This window comes from Oryzias latipes, chromosome 5 (genome assembly GCF_002234675.1).
Source record: "Oryzias latipes chromosome 5, ASM223467v1".
Lineage (NCBI taxonomy): Eukaryota > Metazoa > Chordata > Actinopteri > Beloniformes > Adrianichthyidae > Oryzias > Oryzias latipes.
Window position 1 is genome coordinate 23272224 of NC_019863.2, and position 19252 is coordinate 23291475.

The 19252-nt window shown below is 40.5% G+C and overlaps 1 protein-coding gene across 4 annotated transcripts in view; it reads left to right on the plus strand.

The window, feature by feature from the left end:
* LOC101168282 (phosphatase and actin regulator 3) overlaps positions 1-19252 on the plus strand; it is a 42220-nt gene extending 22968 nt beyond the window's left edge. For all 4 annotated transcript variants that reach the window (XM_020703397.2, XM_020703396.2, XM_011475265.3 and 1 more), the window contains exons 9-13: positions 15963-16018; positions 17763-17824; positions 17909-18049; positions 18646-18722; positions 18942-19252. In XM_020703397.2, coding sequence (XP_020559056.1) covers positions 15963-16018; positions 17763-17824; positions 17909-18049; positions 18646-18722; positions 18942-18957 — 352 coding nt within the window. In that variant the 3' untranslated portion in view covers positions 18958-19252. The remainder of the gene's footprint in view (positions 1-15962; positions 16019-17762; positions 17825-17908; positions 18050-18645; positions 18723-18941) is intronic.

A 19252-nucleotide genomic window follows, 5' to 3' on the forward strand; every position in this document is an offset into this window, starting at 1 on the left:
ACATGGAAAAAGTGAGAAAAGTTGTGGTTAAAAGTTTCTGTGAAATTTTCACAGATGTATTACAAATGAACCACATTAAAAAAAAGGGAAAAAGTACAAATAAACCACGGAAAGAACACGTAAATTAACGTGAAACATGAAGCGTGCGTGATTATTGTGCTGTTCATATGCAATTCATTAGTGATTTGTAGGTCAGTTACATAATTTGAACGTCAAGTTCAGTTAAAGACCCGTTGGCTGAAACCCTCAAAAGACGTCTGTGCACATCGACAAATAACCAACACTTATGAATTACGGATATCACGCACATCGCACGAAAGACCGACAACCCATATGTGGAAAATGTACGTAGTGGCTGTGTGACCCGGCCTGTTGTCAAGAGTAATGACTTAATGTCATGAACAGTCAGTAGGTTTGTTGTTAGTATGCTTGCTAATACCCTAGTTTTCTTAGAAACCGTATTACTTGTTTTATTCTCATTGTGCAGAAACACAGTAAATGACACCCGATTACAGTTTCTGGATTTGAAGCTAAACCCAAATAAATCCCCGGTGTGTTCAATCCATTTGCAGGTAATCCGACATTGTTTGGGGATCAGCCTTTTTTTTTCTCGTGTTGTAAGATCTACAATAAAATCCTCTTGTCAGTGATGTAGAGCAAAGGGCGGCGTAATGCCTCTTTAAGCGTTCACTGTTGTTGAATGTTATGAAATAAATGTTGTAACTGCTGAGGAGAGGCGTTTCGCCTAACGGCCTCTCTGATTTGTGAAAAGTTAAGTCACTCGACTACTTTTTGAAAAACATTTTCAGGTTGAGGAGGAGTGCAGCTCAGATAATTGGTTTTGCACTTTGTTGTTGTGAAGAAACTGCACACATTGATGATTGTGCACTCACAGAAAACCGCTGAGTGTCTTAATTCAAGGCTGACCTGCTTTCATGCAGCCCAAACAGAAGCTAATTGTTCTCAGAAAGTGGTAAATCACAGATTAGTGTTTTTACATGCAGAACTGAGTCCAGTGGGAAAGAACTACAAGTCATTTGACTTTGACTCAACGTTAGTTGATTTGATTCCTTTTTGTTCATTTGTGTGTGTGTTTTTTATCAGACCTGAAAGTGTCATTGTGGTTGTTTTGAATGAGAGAAGCTCTTTTTTATCGGACTTAGTGTTGCTTCCTTCATGGCCACTTACTGATAACGATAGAGGAGTCCTGTTTTGAATTCTTTAAAGCTGGTAAATTCACAGCAGACTGTGGATTTACTCAACTGAACGTTACAGTAATAAACAATATTTCTATGGCATCCATTATATGAGCTTCAGAATGAAAGGATTCTGGATTTCGCCAGCTTGTATCCACCTATGAGGGCAGTTGTGACTAAGGTTTAAGGTCATGCTCCCTGTGCTCAAGAAGAACAAAGGCCTCAAATGAAACTTCCCAGAGGTCAGATGGTTGTTGTATAAGTACAAAGGTCACAGTGGAGTCAGGCTTGTCCTGGCTGGGATTTCATTACATGCCCAGCAGCCTGATGTGGTTAATTAAAGCAGCAAAGATGAACTAATAGAGAGCCAGTCTCCGTTCCAGTGAGAGCGCCCTGAAAGGAGCAGAGAGGAGGTCCAGTTAACTCACACTGGAGCTTTTTTACGCCGCTCTTTATGGGACGAGTAAGGCGGTGCGACATTCACACAGGATCGATAACAAAACTGCTCCTTCCTGCCAGGCATCACATCTTTTCACGTACCCCTTTTACCCCCCCCACCACCACCACCACTCCCCGCTGTAGCATGGGACATACTTGATGTAAGCCCGACAAACAGAGACACAGAAGTCTTTATAAACGTATTGATGGATCCTGGTGTTATCAGACCGATGTGACACGACGATCTGCTTACATAAAACCAACCTCAGGCCGTCCTTGCATGATGAGAACCGGAACCGATCATTTGTACGGCACATGAGGCTATATAACAGTGGGTTGTTGGTGATGGATTGTGGGTTCAGGTTGGGACAGCGGTCAGAGCAGGCCGTCAGCTATGGCTCATCGCTATTGTTCAGAGTTTTCTGCCGCTACACCGAATGAAGCCGGTTATCGTTTATTTCATACTCTAAAGCAGTGGTCCCCAACGTTTTTCACTTAGAAGACCCCACCCTTACATTGACGTGTTCTCCCTACCATGACAAAGGTGGATAAAGGTGGAAAGATTTCATGTAATCCATGGACACCAGTGAAGATCACAAATCATTGAAGAAAAATGTTCAGAGCACTGTCTAGTGGATCTAGATGACCCAACTCCCAACGTTAAAGTGCCTAAGATAGCACAAGGGTTATGCGTCTGCAAACTTGAATTGGAGTAAAATTTAAAAAAGAAAACAAAAAACAGGATGCAATTTTTCCTTTATTTAATATTTTAATCTTATTCCCAACAAGCTTTTATTTTGAAAGACATAAATTCTTTTAAACACATTTGTTTGGCAATATTCTCCAGAATAAGGCTGTATCCCATGTAGAATAATTAGAATGTGAAACATTGATTTTATTCAGATTATTTTAGTGTTGAGACATTTATTCACAGAAGCACTGAGCATTAGAAAAGGCTTTTTATCCTGTTTTCTGTTACTTTTTTGACTCTTTACCAGTAATCCCACTTTGTGAATAAAGTCTGTTCTTCAGTCTGGTTTTAATGTAAGTGAACCAATATAATAATAAGTCTAACAACTCCACTTATGAGTGTTTATACTCTAAAATGTATCATAGAGATGACATATCATAGATGATTAACTACAACTGGGGTCATCTTCCAGGCTGGAATGACTATTATGTTCCGTGTTAGAAGGTCACACGTGCAGAAACATGTTAACAGGATTATTGTTTTTATTCAAAATGTGTGAATGAAGGAGGGCATCCAAATTTAATATTTTTCATCTTACAAGTCACTTATAGAAACAAAAACCTTCCTCTGTTTCAAATGTATTGCTTTCCTCTTCCTCCATGAATCAAAAACAGCTGACTCTGCCTTTTCTTTGTTTTGTTTCCACAATATTTTGTACATGTGGCTACAGGAGGATTTAGGTTTTCATGAAGCACCAATTGGATTGAGAAGAGAAGCTTTGAGAACAAACCAGCACAAAATGGGAAAAGACAATTTTTTTTGTCTGAGCTTTGATCTTCTTTTGATCTATTTGCATTTCCAGTCGTCCTTTATTTTACTATTTTGCTGTTTTTAGCCACAATCAAAAACCTGTGTTGTTTTCAAGGACATAGCTTCTGCAGAACGGCAGAAGTTCATTAGAAATGTGCCTCTTAGTTGTGGGGAGAACCATTGGCGCAAAGCAACTCTGCCCCCCTCCCACTTCCCGTCACCCATAACTGAGATCTTGCTGTGTTTACGCTCCCGCTAGTTTACATCCCCTCACTCTCCTGCTAGCTTACAGCCCCTCACTCTCCTGCTAGCTTAGAGCCCCTCACTCTCTTGCTAGCTTACAGCCCCTCACTCTCCTGCTAGCTTACAGCCCCTCACTCTCCTGCTAGCTTAGAGCCCCTCACTCTTCTGCTAGCTTACAGCCCCTCACTCTCCTGCTAGCTTACAGCCCCTCACTCTCCTGCTAGCTTACAGCCCCTCACACTCCTGCTAGCTTACAGCCCCTCACTCTCCTGCTAGCTTACAGCCCCTCACTCTCCTGCTAGCTTACAGCCCCTCACTCTCCTGCTAGCTTAAAGCCCCTCACTCTCCCGCTTGTTTACAGCCCCTCACTCTCCTGCTAGCTTACAGCCCCTCACTCTCCTGCTAGCTTAGAGCCCCTCACTCTTCTGCTAGCTTACAGCCCCTCACTCTCCTGCTAGCTTACAGCCCCTCACTCTCCTGCTAGCTTACAGCCCCTCACACTCGTGCTAGCTTACAGCCCCTCACATACCTGCCCTCTGTCATCAGAAAAATGCTACAAAAACATGTTAAAAACACACAAAAAAAAATAATTTAAATGTAAATATCATAAATCAAGTTTTTCCCACGTTTCTTTGCCTTTAGTTTTGTGACGCGTGATGAGAAATCAGCTGTCACACTGTTGATTTTCATACTTTGTCATCCATGAGCTGTCACTGTGGAGATGTTTGTCAGCAGGCGTCCTCTCAGGTGCCGCTGTGCTCTGACTGCCTGTCGGCTGCGTTTCTGTCTGTCCTGCTGACCTCATGCTCCACTTCAACTCGCACAGCAACAGCGTTGAAGCTGCTCTCCAAACATCCTTTCTGTTCCAGTGGTTGACTCACGTCGAGTCTGTCGCACTGAAAGGGGTCGTGCTGAACACAGCAGAGCCATGCATGCGGAGGGGGTTAGCACTGTGTGTCCTGTGCAAAGGACCTCTTTGCCAACTGAAAGCTTTTGAAGGGCCTTGCTGTTTGTGCAGCACGTGGAACAGAACAGCCTTCATCACAGAAAAACAGCAATCAAATGTTCCTACCTTGACCTTTGCACAACAAAGTTAACTATCAGGGAAAAAAATGAATTCCTAATATCATGCACTCTTGTTGAGTTCCTGTGCTGCAAACTATCATATATTATATACAGCAGCAAAGTTAGTAAAGAACAGGGTTGCACAAATTTTTATGTTATTTTTTTGTTTACTGCAATACCCACAAGCCATTGCTCTAGATCCATGGAAAAAAAGCAAGATTAGGTAATAGACTGAAACTAAAATTATCAACAGATTTAGAAGTAAACAGTATAACAGCAATCACTGGTTCTAATCCAAACAAAGATGTAGTTAAATTTCCACAAAATCAAGAAAAGATGTGCAGTTTTATTTTCTAGTTTTTAAACTTATAAACAAATTAAACAAATCCATTTTTTAGGGATTTTATGTGGTTAAAAATCAGATTATCTTATTTTTGAATCATTGACAAAAAGACTTGATTTCCCTTTTGGAAAAAATGTATTTATCAGTCACAGATTCAGCATGTAAAAGTGCTTTTTACGTAGCCACTCCTTCGTTTCCCGGGTGATGTGTTTGGGATCATTGTCCTGCTGGAAGATCCAGCTATGTTTCATCCTCGCTGATGGAAGGAGATTTAGTCCAAAATCTCACCATATACAAACAGGTTCATCCTGTCCTTAATATGGATCAGTTGTCCTGTCCCACATCATGATAGTTCCATCTTCATTCTTCACAATGGGTATTGTGTACTTGGTATGCTACTCAGCATTCTTTCTCCTCCAGTAACGCTTATACCAGAGTTCCATTTTGATCTTATGTGACCACATGATATTCTCCCAATCCTCCTCTGGGTTATCCAGATGGTTTCTGACGGGCCTGGACATGACGGGCCTGGACATGTCCTGGCTTAAGCTAGGGGACTTTTGGAGCCCTACAGGAATTGAATCCACGAATATGTAGTGTGTTACTAACAGTTACCTTGGTTACTGTGGTCGCAGCCGTCATTGACCAGTCTCAAAAAGATTTGTTCCTGAACCAGGTGAGATCTTTCATAGATCCCTAGGTGAAGGGAGATTGTCTTGATCTTGTGTTTCTTCCGTTTTCTAACACTTGCTCCAACAGTTGATCTCTTCTCAATAAGCTGTGTGCTTATTGTAGCCTCGGACAACTCTTTGGTCTTGGTCATGGTGGAGAGGTTGTAGTCTGACTGTTTAAGGGTGTGAACAGGTGTCTTTATGCAGATAATCAGTTCAAACAGGTGACATAAATACTGGTAACGGTGGAGGAAAGAAAAACCTATTTTTTTTCTTACAATTGAAATAATGCAGAACAGCAGAACAATTTGCAGTATCTGTAACAGACTAATTTTTTCTTGGCCCACTTGAAATTTTTTAAAAGCCTTAGTCACAACTGCCCTTATGGTTCATTTGGGCTCTCTGCGAGCAAAAAATGGGCAAACCTCCACAAGGAGTGCAGGTGGCCTACAAAAACTAGCAAGACTGTAGCGTGACAATGTTCATGCACATTTTTGTTTACAGGCATGCTGTGATTGACAGGTTGTAGCACTTTGGGTGGGAGAAGTAAGGGGTGGTGGTGGTGGTGCCACAGTAGAGCAGTCAACCTCTGATTGGAAGTTTGCAGTTTTGGTTTGTACAATCCGTATCCATTGTACATGGATTGTACAATGGACCCATGAGTCCTGTTCAAGTGTGTGCTCCTTGTGGGCTTCTTGTGTGCAACCCGACTTTTAGAAATGAGGAAATTAGAAAATCAGCGGGTAGTTTGTGTGGACATCTATTGGGTGTCCCATGGGCACTTACAAATCACCTGCACACCCCGTGCATGCTGCATTTGCACATGTTCAATAAGGGACCGGTGCTTGTGCCCTGCCAGCATCACCAGTACGTCATAAACTTACATTAGCCTTACAAATACTTTACAATATCTTTACCACACACACGACAATCATACATTCCATTTTCAAAACATCCCTTGAGGTGGCCATACCAGCCACAAGGGAACTGAAAGACACATTTGCGCTTACTTTAAGAACTAGCTGCTCGTCTCTACAACCTCCCACAGGACAACCCAAAAACCTGCAAGACCCCTGTACGGATGCTGTACCACCTGCTTTCTACCCTTAAATAGCCTGCTCTCTAAGCAGAGAGCTGTTTTTTCGCCAGACACTTCACAGTTAATCTCCATCAGGTTAGATTCTTGCTCCATCTACAATCTTCTGCTTCTATTGTGTACCGTAGTTCATTCATTGAAAAAGTTGAAATGTCATTAGCTGTTTCTGGTTTGTCCCAAATGTAAACATTTATTATGCAACACTCGCTGACTTAACGGCGAAGGGGTCATGCCGTGTTGCATCAATCTCCGCTGCTTCAGTGCATCTCTCTGCAGCAGAGAAGAGCCAAAGATGAGGCCAGGAGAGCAGGGAATCCTCTCTTTCTAAAAATAACTTGGTGCATCAGCACCTATAATCAATCCCTCTCTACATCACAGTTGAGCCTCCCTCTGTCCCCGTTTATGGAAAAACATTCCCCTTTGACTGAACTGTCCCCACCCCTTTGCAGGGCTCCTCTGGGGAGGTGGCCACAGTTTGCTGCATTGCTCCACATGTCTGGGTTTCATGCAGGCATTCTCTGTTTGCACTGTGGCACATTCTTACATAAACCCTGGTGAGGTTTCTCAGCAGCTTTCTCGAAGTTCTGCACGGCGTTGAGCTTGAGCATCCACTCTAATGCTGCAGCATCTTGGCCCTGAATTACTGACATAAATGAAATGCTATAAAAAGAGCTGTCTCATGTAAAAATGCAAAAAGGCTTATCAGAATTAATGTGTTCAATGAGATAAACTGCGTCCCAAATAAGGCAATAAAACATTATTTTTGTGTGAGAGGAGGATAAAAATCATACTATAAAAACAACGCTTATCTATCACATAGACATAAATATCAATTATCTATGTCAGAGAGCAAGTTTTCAGAGGAATACTACGCATTATGTGAATGGGTCAAAATACTACTTTGGGGTTGTTGTTTTTTTGTGAGAAATTGACATTTGACATACACTTAAATGCTCATGCATGATATTAAAATCCTAAAATGAGAATCACTACATTTAGTTTGACAAGCTCAAATGAATTTAATGATGACAGATTCTAGCGCATTCTCTAAGGATAAAATTACTAGTTAAACGCAAATGTATCTGAACAAGGTTAGATACATTTGAAATGACAATATTTTACAGCTTTATACTAAAAACTATAAAAATGTATAAAAAACAGTTTTGTTGGCATACTTGAGTACAAAAAATAAAATTGCTAAAAAGCTAACTTTAGGCAAAATTGCTAAGCTAAATGCTAAATTATTAGCAAGTAGCATAGGTTAATAATAAAAAATGTAACAATAAAAAATAAATACATTCTAAAATACGCATTTATCACACACATACAGGCATATTATAAAATGTATATACATTAAACGTATATATTTATAAAATTTTATATAAACTTTTAGATTTTTTTATTTAAAGAAGAAAAATTAAATTGCTAACCAATAAAACTGGCATTAAACTCCTTAGATTTTTGTGTTAAATAATTTTACCCTTAAATTTATATTAGTTTTTACATTTTTTTATAAACACAAATGTGGTTAGTCAATAGTAGTTACTGGAGTCATTGACAAGGTAAAAGAAAAGGTATCGAGCATAGAGCTCTGTGGTACTCCACCAACTGTGGAGTTGGCTGTGTTATAAAATATAACGAATGCAGCACTAAGATCTAACAGTAAGAGCAAAGTTACATCCAATGAAGCCCAGTTTTGCAATTTGATCAAAAAAAGTCAATCTGTAGGAATGAGGCAACACAAAACTTCATGCAGCGTGAAAAGGTTAAGAGCAGAATCACCAATAAGTGTTCCAGCTGTGACAGGATTTAACCAGATTAACTTGTTTGACCTTCTGCTTTCAGTCTAGACACGCAGAGCGCAGCTGTCACTGCAGCCACTTGATGACACAGAAATACCAAACCTTTGCTTTCTTTTGCCTCTACATTAATGAACCAGTAGCTAATCATTCTCAGCGTGTGCTCTCAGTGCAGTCGTTTTGAGGGGCGCCTAAAAGTTCGGCATTCACGGCAGTGATTTCTGCTGACAGCACAGCTCACAAGTGTGAAACGGGACTTTGCCACAGCTGCTGTCTGGGCTGCTATAAATACCCGCAGCAGCTGACTGAAGCAGGAGTTTGAGTGCAGCTCGTTTGTTTCATTCAGCCAGCGCTCCTTTTAGTTTCAGGAAGATGAATGTGACCGAGGATGCACCGATTATCATCCCATACATGTCTCTAAGCAACAGAGAACAGAAGCCACTGTCTTCGTCAGAAGCAAATACAGTGTAGAGCTCAGTCATGATGAAGGATGACGAAGATGTTCATTAGCGGTTTAAAAGATCAATGAATCCTGCTGCAGTTTTGACCGCCTAAGGACAAAACATTTTCTTTCCCATCATAGAGACAGATGATGAGTGTCTACTTCCTTTGACCTGCAGATAAAAAGATGTTTTTTCACTGGAGCAAAGTTCTTGCCGAAATCTGCGGACTACGTTATCTGAAGAAGGCCTGATTCCCACATTTCCATGCAAAGTACCAACACCGGGGAGAGAAGGAGGACAGATGAATAACTTTGAACATTTTTAATTTACCTTGAAGAGTGTTTTTACATTTTTTTCTGCTCTGACATAAAACACAACATTCAGATACACTACACAAAAAAGGAAAAAAAAAAGAAAAAAACCTACACTACCCCCCCCCCCCCCCCCCCCCCAAAAAAAAAAAAAAGGAGTAAAATGAGAAATGTTAGGAGCCAGAGCTGGATTGAGGATGTTGATAAGCATTAGGTAAAGTGTAGAAGTCTCAAAACTATTGCTAAAACTATTTGGTGACTGAACTAATGCTGAAGTAGCTGAAGAAACAGTTAAATATTATAAGATTGAATGATGGTTTGTGATAAATGCTAAAGATCAATTCCTTGTTTTTCTTATCGGCTTTTACCTTTAGGGATGCGAGTGACCTCAAGATTGGGTTGTAACTTTCTTGCTAATTTTTCCTGAAGTTCATAGGAATAAAATTAATTTGACTTGATTTAGAGGCCCACTCTGAAATAAAAAAAATGTGTTTTTGGAGTTTTTAACATTTTCTTGTGACATTTTCCTAATGACGAAGGACATAACTTACGCTGTCTTTCTTTATTCAAACCTTTGTGAATCAGGAGCAGACCTAAACATGCTCCGTGCTCTGCTCCACTTGGAAAACTAATAGATCCATGTACGTCTGAGCTGACATCTGGCTCAAAACTGTACGGCTGGATGGCTCCGACATTTATCACTGTAATGTTAGGTTGGGGATGTGAGGGGCTGTAAGCTATAGCAGGAGAGCATGTAAAGAGCTCTCAGCAATGGGGAGGAGAAGGGGGCGGGGTTGCTCTATGCCAATAGTCCCGCCCATAACTCAGAGGCAAATTTCTGACGAACTGCTTCCGCTCAGCAGAAACTATGTCCTAGAAAACGACACAGGCTAAAAAACAAAACATAACTGGACTTCCTATTTGCAATCCAAATATAAGGTATCTGCAAGCTCCAACAAGCCAAAATACCATAGTTTTATATTAAAAAAATACACAGCTACTACTTGCTGAGATATCTTTTTTTAACACACTCTTGACCATCTTAATCTTTTTTCCTTTTTTTTCTCTGTAGTGCAAGTTATTTACATTATAAACTGGGCAATCAGATGCCTCAGTTAAAGTATGTGGTGCCTGCTGGCCCCAACGTCACATGTTGAAAACATTTGATTGACAGATTCTCCGGGTCTGTACTCCAAACAAGCTTACTCCTGATTGTCAAGGGCAGTTGCCATAGAAACGATGACTCTGATCGTTTTGGACCAATCTCTCCTCATTGTCAGTCATCTGGCTCCAACATAAACTTCATACGTTTTTGAGGCCATTTGCCTTTTTTGAGGCATTTGATAAGTACAACCGCAACTAGTCATCGGCGTCATTATTTGCAACTTTGCCTCTATGCGAAGCCAAAACTGAATTGGCCTTTGAGAAAGTGCTGGGTTGTGGTTTTGTAGTTGTTTATCATCAGAACACATGTTTTGTGTTTGTATTAGATTGCTGTTGCTAAACTAAACTAACTTTCTGAAGCCCCAATTATGATGCTACTACCGCAGGGTGCACCACTCTTTTCATCTGGATTTGACCTGAACTCAACGTATTAGAGTAAAATCGAGTTTTTTATTCTTGTGAAGGTGCTTTTCCTTTAACTTTCAACAGTTAAAATGGTTTATTTTGAATTTTCGTATCTCATAGGTTTAGTTAAATTGAGGTGGGGCCTTTGTGTGGTGAAGTCTTTGTAAAAAATAATGTTAGGTCAGTGAGAGGAAGCTGAGATCTTATGTTGCTCATATTCGGAGCCTCAATTGGATGTATTTTAGTGAGAAGAGGAATGTAGTTGTACTGTGAGATCTTGCACCTGTTGGAATGATCCAGCATTTCATCTGAGTGGGAACTTTCTCTGGTTTTTGTGGCGACACAGACAAGCTATCTCCTCCTCAAACTCTCAAGCAGTCCCGGATCAGGATGTTTGAACATGTATGGCACACAAAAAAAAAAAAAAAAACTATCAAAATTACAGGCTGTCAATAGTACTACACATGATAATAATGTCCCACGGTGTTTTTTTTTACTCCAAGATCACAGCTGTAATTAGTGTCTAATTGAAGCCTGAAGTCGGAGAGTTTCTGCTCCCACTCCCACTCCCACTTCAACCATTGTTTGTTTCTTTCTTTTCTCTGTCTTTGGCCGAATCAGGATTATTATAAGCGATGTGACATACGTGCCATATTTCTCAGCCTATAAATAACAGAGCATGTGGTGGGAGTTTAGCAGCACATGGAAATTTCCACTCTTTTCCAAAGCTTCTGAGGAAACCGGATGTAGTTTCACAATCGCAAGTTCATTGATTTTAAACATTGATCCTTTATGCTCAGAAATGGGATTCACTTCAGACAAGTTACGGACCTTTTTTAACTCTTCACATAAAATCAAACATTTTTTTAATGAGATTGACCAATGAATTGAAAAAAAACCAAGTGAAATCAAGTAACAAAACACAGCATTTCTTTGGGACATTTTTGACTCCATATGAACACCTGTTTTTAATCATATAATTTTAAAAAGTGACCATATTTTTCGCACTAGATGGTGAACTGAATTAGAGGGTGCATTGAGTTTGACAAAACTTTTATAACATATGTTATGACTCCATTAGTCTAAAGAGGCCAAGAGGTAGGGCATTTGATCAGAGGGGTTGATGGGTAGTTATTCTAGTAAGGAATATGAGCCTCTTTGATTTGCACTGGGCAGCCTTTGCAGAAAGTGCAATACAACAGATTTTGACAATAACTCAATGTTGTTCAGTTGTAACACATAATATAAAAACCCCTCACTTTTACAGTTTGTTGTGTTCCAGCACAGCGGCAAAGTTTTGTAGTGTACCAAAGTTGTACGACAATATTTTGACAGATTTTTGGGCACCTTGTACCACAGAAAATAGTTTGGAGTTTAGTAGGAACAACAATAATTCACACATAATGTGCACTGGAGGATCAAACAAAACAAAAAAATTTATGGATTCTGCAAATAATTTCAGATCATCAAGTTCAGTGCGAAAGGAAATCAAAGGTGTAAAACTCAAACTATATTTACTTAGGCCTGTCCTAAACTAAAACCATGCTATGTGTAACCCTTGTGCTATTTTAGATGACCCCACCCTTACATTGACGTGTTCTCCCTACCATGACAAAGGTGGATAAAGGTGGAAAGATTTCATGTAATCCATGGACACCAGTGAGGTTCACAAATCATTGAAGAAAAAAGGTTCAGCGCACTTTCTAGTGGGTCTAGATGACCCAACTCCCAACGTTAAAGTGCCTAGGATGGCACAAGGGTTAATCATTTTTTCTTTTGTATAGTGAAGTGCAGTGAACTGATCAGGCTGGGTTTCATTTGTTTATTTTTTTCCCATTTCCAATGACCTGTTTGATCCAAGTGTTGCTCCTTGGTTCAAACAGGCACCATCCAAAAATCTAAGCTTCATCGTTCATCGTCACCATCGATACCACCTGAAGTATGGCTTATAACCCGCGCTCTGGAAAAAGTGTTTCGCAGCTCCGTGACCACCCAATGTGTCTTTATTGCGAGTTCTGTCCGCGCTGCAAGCTTTAGAGCTTTCTTCAATTGACGGCTGACATGGTTTCCTGTGGTGTCGGAGCTGAACTGTGCTGCTTGAGGGCGTCCCACCCCACTGTGCTGCCAGCGGAAGGTTCAAGACCCAGACATGATGTCTCAGTAGATATGTGGACTTTCTGTAAAGAGCAACAAACAACTGTCTAGATAAAGAATTGATTTGTTGCTCTTTGTCAAAGTCTTTCAATTCGTCCCATTTATTGATCCTCAGTGGTACTGTAAGTTTTTTTTGTAAGGTAGTTGCAAAACTTTGGAGGTTTCTATTGCTTGACATTTAGAGATGGGGAAATCTGTGATGCAAAAGTGTGCCCAATCAGTGTTTTTCTTTAGGATAGGGTGAATAAGGTCAACGCAGGTTGAGTTTCTGGTAGACTGGAATCGAAGACGGTTGTATTAAGTATTCCTGGCAAGAACCCCAGAGCGACCCTACATTCCCCAATTCCATGGCTCTTGCTGTCCTCGGGCTCTGTCTCTGAAAAGAATAGACGAAGGATTAGCACTCACCTCAGTGGAGACTAGCAGCGTGACATTCCCATCAGCCCCTCTTGCAGGGAGATTATTGTTTTGACAGGTTAGTGAGTTTCTTATAATGAGAAAGATTTATCTCTTGAAGTTTAGCAAATAAACATAATTAAAAAAAAAAGTAAGTTGGCAAAGGTAAGACTTTCTTTTCCTCAGTCACTAGTCATCAATCCCCTTCCACTTTTGAATATTATGGTCAGCATAGCAAGTGAAGTCTAGGCCTAATCTAGGTTGATGACGGTGCCATGATTTCAAATGTACAAAAAAAACTAGAAATTGAATGTTTCAAGGGAGGAAAAATATAAGAAATACATATTTGGAAAAGAGACGTTATCCCTATGGAGCGCACCAATCTGCAGTCAGTGTCACCAGAAGGATGCATTTCTGATATCTTTTTGTAAATTCATTATAAGGAATTATGCACAGATACATGCTTAGTCTAATAGAAAGCTCCACAAAACTTTGACGTTCCCACAAACGTAACATGATAAGTTTAAAACAAATGTCTGTTTGTTTTAAACAAACAGACATTTGTTCAAAAGTCCCTTTGATCAAAAGTGTTTTGAATCAAAGCATGTGCCCCGATCCATTCATATCTAATTTACGTAGAAACACAAACATGGCGAGGGTTAAAGTCATTAGGCAAATTGGATGGTTGCTACAGACTTGTCCCCTTTTAAGATGCAAAGAATTTGGATTAAAAAATGCAGAGGAAACATGTAAAACACATAATTTAACTTATCCTGTATTTGGATTGATTGCACAGGCTTTAGTGGCTTTCCCCAATTGGCTTTGTCAAACTTTAAAATTGGACTTTTTAAGTCCACTACTGCTTTTCAAACCCATTTTCCTGATGATGTCTTGTAATTTGGCTCAGGAGATACCCTGTTGACATTTACTGAGATCCTACAGAGCTCCACTTCTGAAACACTCCCACGTTCGTGAGCCAGCTCAATTAAAAGGCCAACCTGCAGTTGAGTAATGCAATAAGCATTGATCATGCAGGATGGATTCTTTTTGGACGTTTCGGAAAATAAACTTCCTTATTTATTTGAAAATCTTGTCAGGGAACTGGTTTTTGTTGCCTGTTCCAGCTTATCCACTGTTTGTTTAAGTCTTTCCTTCACCCAACCTCGACAAATGTTCAGCAAATTTAGTCAGCAAGTGTTTGAGGGGGGGGGGGGGATTTGTTTGAAAGTCATGTGAGGAATCCTGAAATCCGGATGACGGGGAATGCAAAAAAGGAAGGGAGGGGGAGGGGGTCAAAGACTTTTTTTTCCTAATTCCAATGAACCTGCAGTTAATTAAAAGATTTATACAAACTTCTTGAATAATCATTTTAAGGAGATGAGTGACAGCTCAGTGTTAAGGTGGCATACATCTTTTCTGGGCTCCAAGTTAGGTGTCTTAAAGGTCGTTGAAGCACAACATAAGCCTCACCTGCTGCAGCGCATCTGTTCAAGCTGTCACTTCAGTTTTCCATGACTAGTGAACTCAAACGGGATTTTTACACACTTTGATTCAAAGTGGCACTCTCGTGGAGATGATAAGTCTATAGCAACTACTGCTTATTTTTTCATGTCTTCTTCTGAAGAATATGAGCATCAATGTTCTTGATTCTATGTGGAAGTTAATTTTTCCCATTTTCCATTGCAACATATTTAAAAAGTTTCGTCTGATGCAATTTTTTTGTGTTTTCTGATGAGCATCGTTTCCATCTAAGTCTGAGCAACTATCAAAACTTTTAACTAACTTCTAAAGGCTTGGAATGCCACATAAATAAAATAACCTAAATTATTAGTAACTAAATACATAAAAATATTTCCTTTTTTCTAACTGTAAGCTACATTTTTGTTCAGTTTAAAGAATTGGTTTTTAGGTTGCACTTTTTATGTAACTCAACATGATTGGTTTTTGCTAAGATCAATGTTGACACTAATCATAAATCAACTGAACATTGACCCTTTGAACTTACATCCGATCGATTTAGGGATTTGGCTCAATCCCAGCCCTAATTATGTATGTGTACGAATTTATATCTAAAAAAACACAAATAAAACTGCATAATATATCTCAAAACAGAACGAAAATAGATATTAAAAGTAATTTCTCTTTGAAATAATAGCCTTCTATTTCATTTTTCAAAACATTTGGGGAATTTTTGTGCTTCTCCTCTCAGAATTAACATTTAAAACATTTTTTTGAATTAAGATTGTTTTTTTTGTCACAATCGTTTGTATGTTGTTTGTTGTGGAGACCTTTATGTTTCGGTCCCTACATGACACCTGTCCTCACTGTGGTGTCAGTTGTGCGTGAGTGCGCATGTGCGCGCGTGCGGAGGGGGGTTATCCTCTTCATGGGTTGAAATAGTGAGGCGCCGCTCCTCACTCACTCAGTCGCTCACTCAGTCGGTCAGTGAACCGATAAGCGCGCCGCTCCACAGACTCTTCCCGCCGCTGCAGCGTGACTGCTCCGCGGATCTTCTGGGAAAGTTTCCCCCCTCTGAGCCGGCTCCTCTGTGGTCTCCTCTTCCCGATGTGGAGCTTAAGATGTTGTAACGCCGACAGGAGCCGCTCTGTGCACGCGAGGAGAGGCGCGCGCTTCGGCGCTTGGATGCGCGGATCTCGGCGCTCTGTGCTTCGGCTCTCGGCGGACGCAGCGCGGCCGTAACCATGGTTCAGAACGTCATTCTGGTGTTCTTCCGCAGGAGGCTGAGCCAGAGACCCGCGGTGGAAGAGCTGGAGAGCCGCAACATTCTCAAGCGTGAGTACGGGGGGGCTTTGCACTTTCAAAAAGTACTCAGCTGTTTGTGGGAATATTTAAATTTTTTTTTTTATTAAAAAAAAGTTCCTAGTGAATGTAAAAATATTTGAACATTGTTAAGAAAAACTTAAATAAAGATTTCCTCCTGTTTTATATCCCTCTCCAAGTTGATCTAAATTAAAAATAAAAGTAAAATATGACAACTTTGTTATTATGCAATAAGTTATAAATAGGCTGTCTAAAGAGTCCATCCTATTCAATTCATTTAATATGATTGATGGGTTTTGATGTAACTTCCATAGTGAACCAGCTATGGGTGACTATGGAGAGGAAAACCCCCCTAAACAAAAGGACAGTAATGAAACCAAAACCTGGATCTGAAAAGACGGATCAGAGGCAGACAAACACAAAAACACTGGAACAGATGTTTCAGACAAAATGGAAATGTTGCTAACTATAGAAATAATGAACCAACTGGTAACCGGAGGAACATTTTTCAGGTTTATTGTGTGTGGTATCTTTTTTTTTTAAAGCAAAAAAAGTGAAATAAATTATGAATAAATCTATTTAGACAAAATGAATAAAAAAGTTACATTTTTTGTGTACTTTACCTTTATTATATTAAGTGTTATGAAACTTGGGTAATCAATGCCGTCAGATTTGTAGTAAAACTGCATTGTGTTTTAGTTTAAAACACTCAAACTGGATTGTTGTTAGAAGGCTAGTTTGATCATTTTGATCCTGACCATCAGTCCAGTTGAAGCACCTGACCGTCATATTTAAAACAGGATATTATTTATGACAAAATAGGTGGATAAAGTCCCACTCCTATAATCTTTTGATGTATCAATTATGATAATGCCTCTTTTAGTCATAAAAAAAAAAGACCATAGTTTCTGCAGAGCAGTTGTGGGCGGGACTGTTGCCCACCCCCTCTTCCCACATTCCATCTGTTTACACTTACTCCTGCTAGCTTACAACCTGGGGCGACAAAAAAATGGTGAGCAGTATAGGAGCTGTCCAGCTGTTCAGTTTTGAGCCAGATGTGAGCTCAGATGAGGAAAACGAAAACGCAGTTGTCTGCAATGCATCAGAATGGAGCAGAGAGCTTTTGGTCCGCCCAGCGTACTTTCTTCATCACAAATAAGCTCCTCTTCAAACTGCATTTTTGCATCTGCTCCTGATTCACAATGATTAGAATAAAGAAATACTCAAGAAAGTGAATTTAAGCTTCTTTTTTTTAATTTGTCCCCCATCATCAGAAGACCAAATCAAACTTGATTTGTATAGCACCTTTTCAACTCATGTTACCCAAAATGCTTTACATAAAAACATAATTGAATTAATAAAATTATAAAGCAAGACATTGCACAGAAAATATTTATAAACCTCATACAATGCAAAGACAAAGGCCACAAGAACATGTTAAAAACACAATTTTCATCAGAGTGGGTCTTTAATCAAGTTTGATTATGTTAAAAATAAGATGATTACTTCAAAAACTTTCCATTGAAGTCTTGTTTCTTGTTTCATCGTAAAGTCTGTGGGGTTTTTAGGTCAGATAGTTGCAGAGCAGTCACATCTGCAGGAAGAAGTTGTCAGGTCGCAGCACTTCAAACTCGCTGGCCCGACAGCGGCGAACAGTTATGAAACAGTCCCACATTCATCTCTGAAGGCCGTTAGCTCCCATGTCAGCTCTTTTGGGGCTGTTAAGATGAAGATTTGCCTTTTCTCTCGTCCACAGAGAGAAATGATCAGACTGAGCAGGAGGAGAGGAGGGAAATCAAGCAGCGGCTAAATCGAAAGGTAACCTGCGTTTGAAGTACCTGCAGAGAGGGGCGGAGTTGGTTTCCATCCTTTTTTTTCATGATGATTTGATGTTTTCCACAGCTCAACCAGCGGCCGACGGTGGACGAGCTGCGGGAAAGAAAGATCCTGATCCGCTTCAGCGATTATGTGGAGGTGGCCAAAGCTCAGGACTACGACCGGCGCACCGACAAACCCTGGACCAGACTCTCCGCCGCTGACAAGGTGCGCCGAACATTTCTGCCGAGCTGCTTCCTTTTGTGCTTCCATGAAGCTACGTTCATGCCGGGCTCGGAAATGACCTTAAGTGACCCCTTTCAATGAAAAGTATATGTTAAGGCACGTGAATGTGCGTTTCAGGCTTCCACGTTTAAATTTGTCACATTTGATTCGCAGGTTTGTGTGTTTTCAGGCTCTACATATAAAACGCACAGCCATTAAACGCACAGCAAAGGTAAAACCAGTTGAATCAGGGATGGAAGTACCAATCTTTTAAAAAATAATCATAGAGGAGCAATCAATATTTGCAATTTGTGCCCGGCTGGAATTCTGTGACACCAAGTCTTTCATTAATCAGAACAGAGCTATGAAAAAAAGAAAAGACTGCAACAAAATTTGCGAGATTTGCGACATTTCGCACTAATCCTCCTCCGACATGCGCTAGTATCGATCAGGTAGCGACAGTCCAGCGTGAACACCGTTTGCCAAAAGGGTGTTCTCTAATGTGTCACTCCAGACCGGTGTGTATGTAGCCTGACCTGCAGATCATGTAAGGATGGCGCTCTCCTCCTGATCGTCCTTGTTTTGCTTTCGTCCCGCAGGCGGCCATCAGGAAAGAGCTGAACGAGTTCAAAAGCAACGAGATGGAAGTCCACTCCTCCAGCAAGCATCTGACCAGGTCAGCCCATTTTTGTTTGCAGTCTTCTGCAGATAATAGGAAATCAGTGAGCCCTGCAAAGACTAAAATTAGCCCCCCAGCCCCCAAGAGACAGAAAAGTTGTGCTCCTCAGTAATGATTGTCCTGGTGTATTTAGCTTACGTTTTGCTGAAGTCGACTGGACTCTGGGGGCTGCGTTCGCTGTCCGAGAGCTAAAAATAGACCATTTTGTCTTTGCAGGTTCCACCGACCTTAGCAAGGTTTCTTCTGTGAAGAGTTGCTAAAATCTGTGGGCGGGGCCTCAGCCTGCCGGTCAGCGCTCGTCCTGACGTCTGGGTCCGGCGAACCTTGGAGGCTATGTCTCTGAAATTGGACCTAGCTTGGGTCGGAGGAGCGGCCCCCTGATGAAGGCCGGGGTGTCGGTCGAAAAAGCAGAAAACTCTTTTGTAAACCGCTTCTGCTGCGGACTTTCATATCGACACTGTACATGTTTTTGTCTTTATAAGTACTATTTATTGTCTGCACAATACAGCTTTTCAATTTGTATCAAA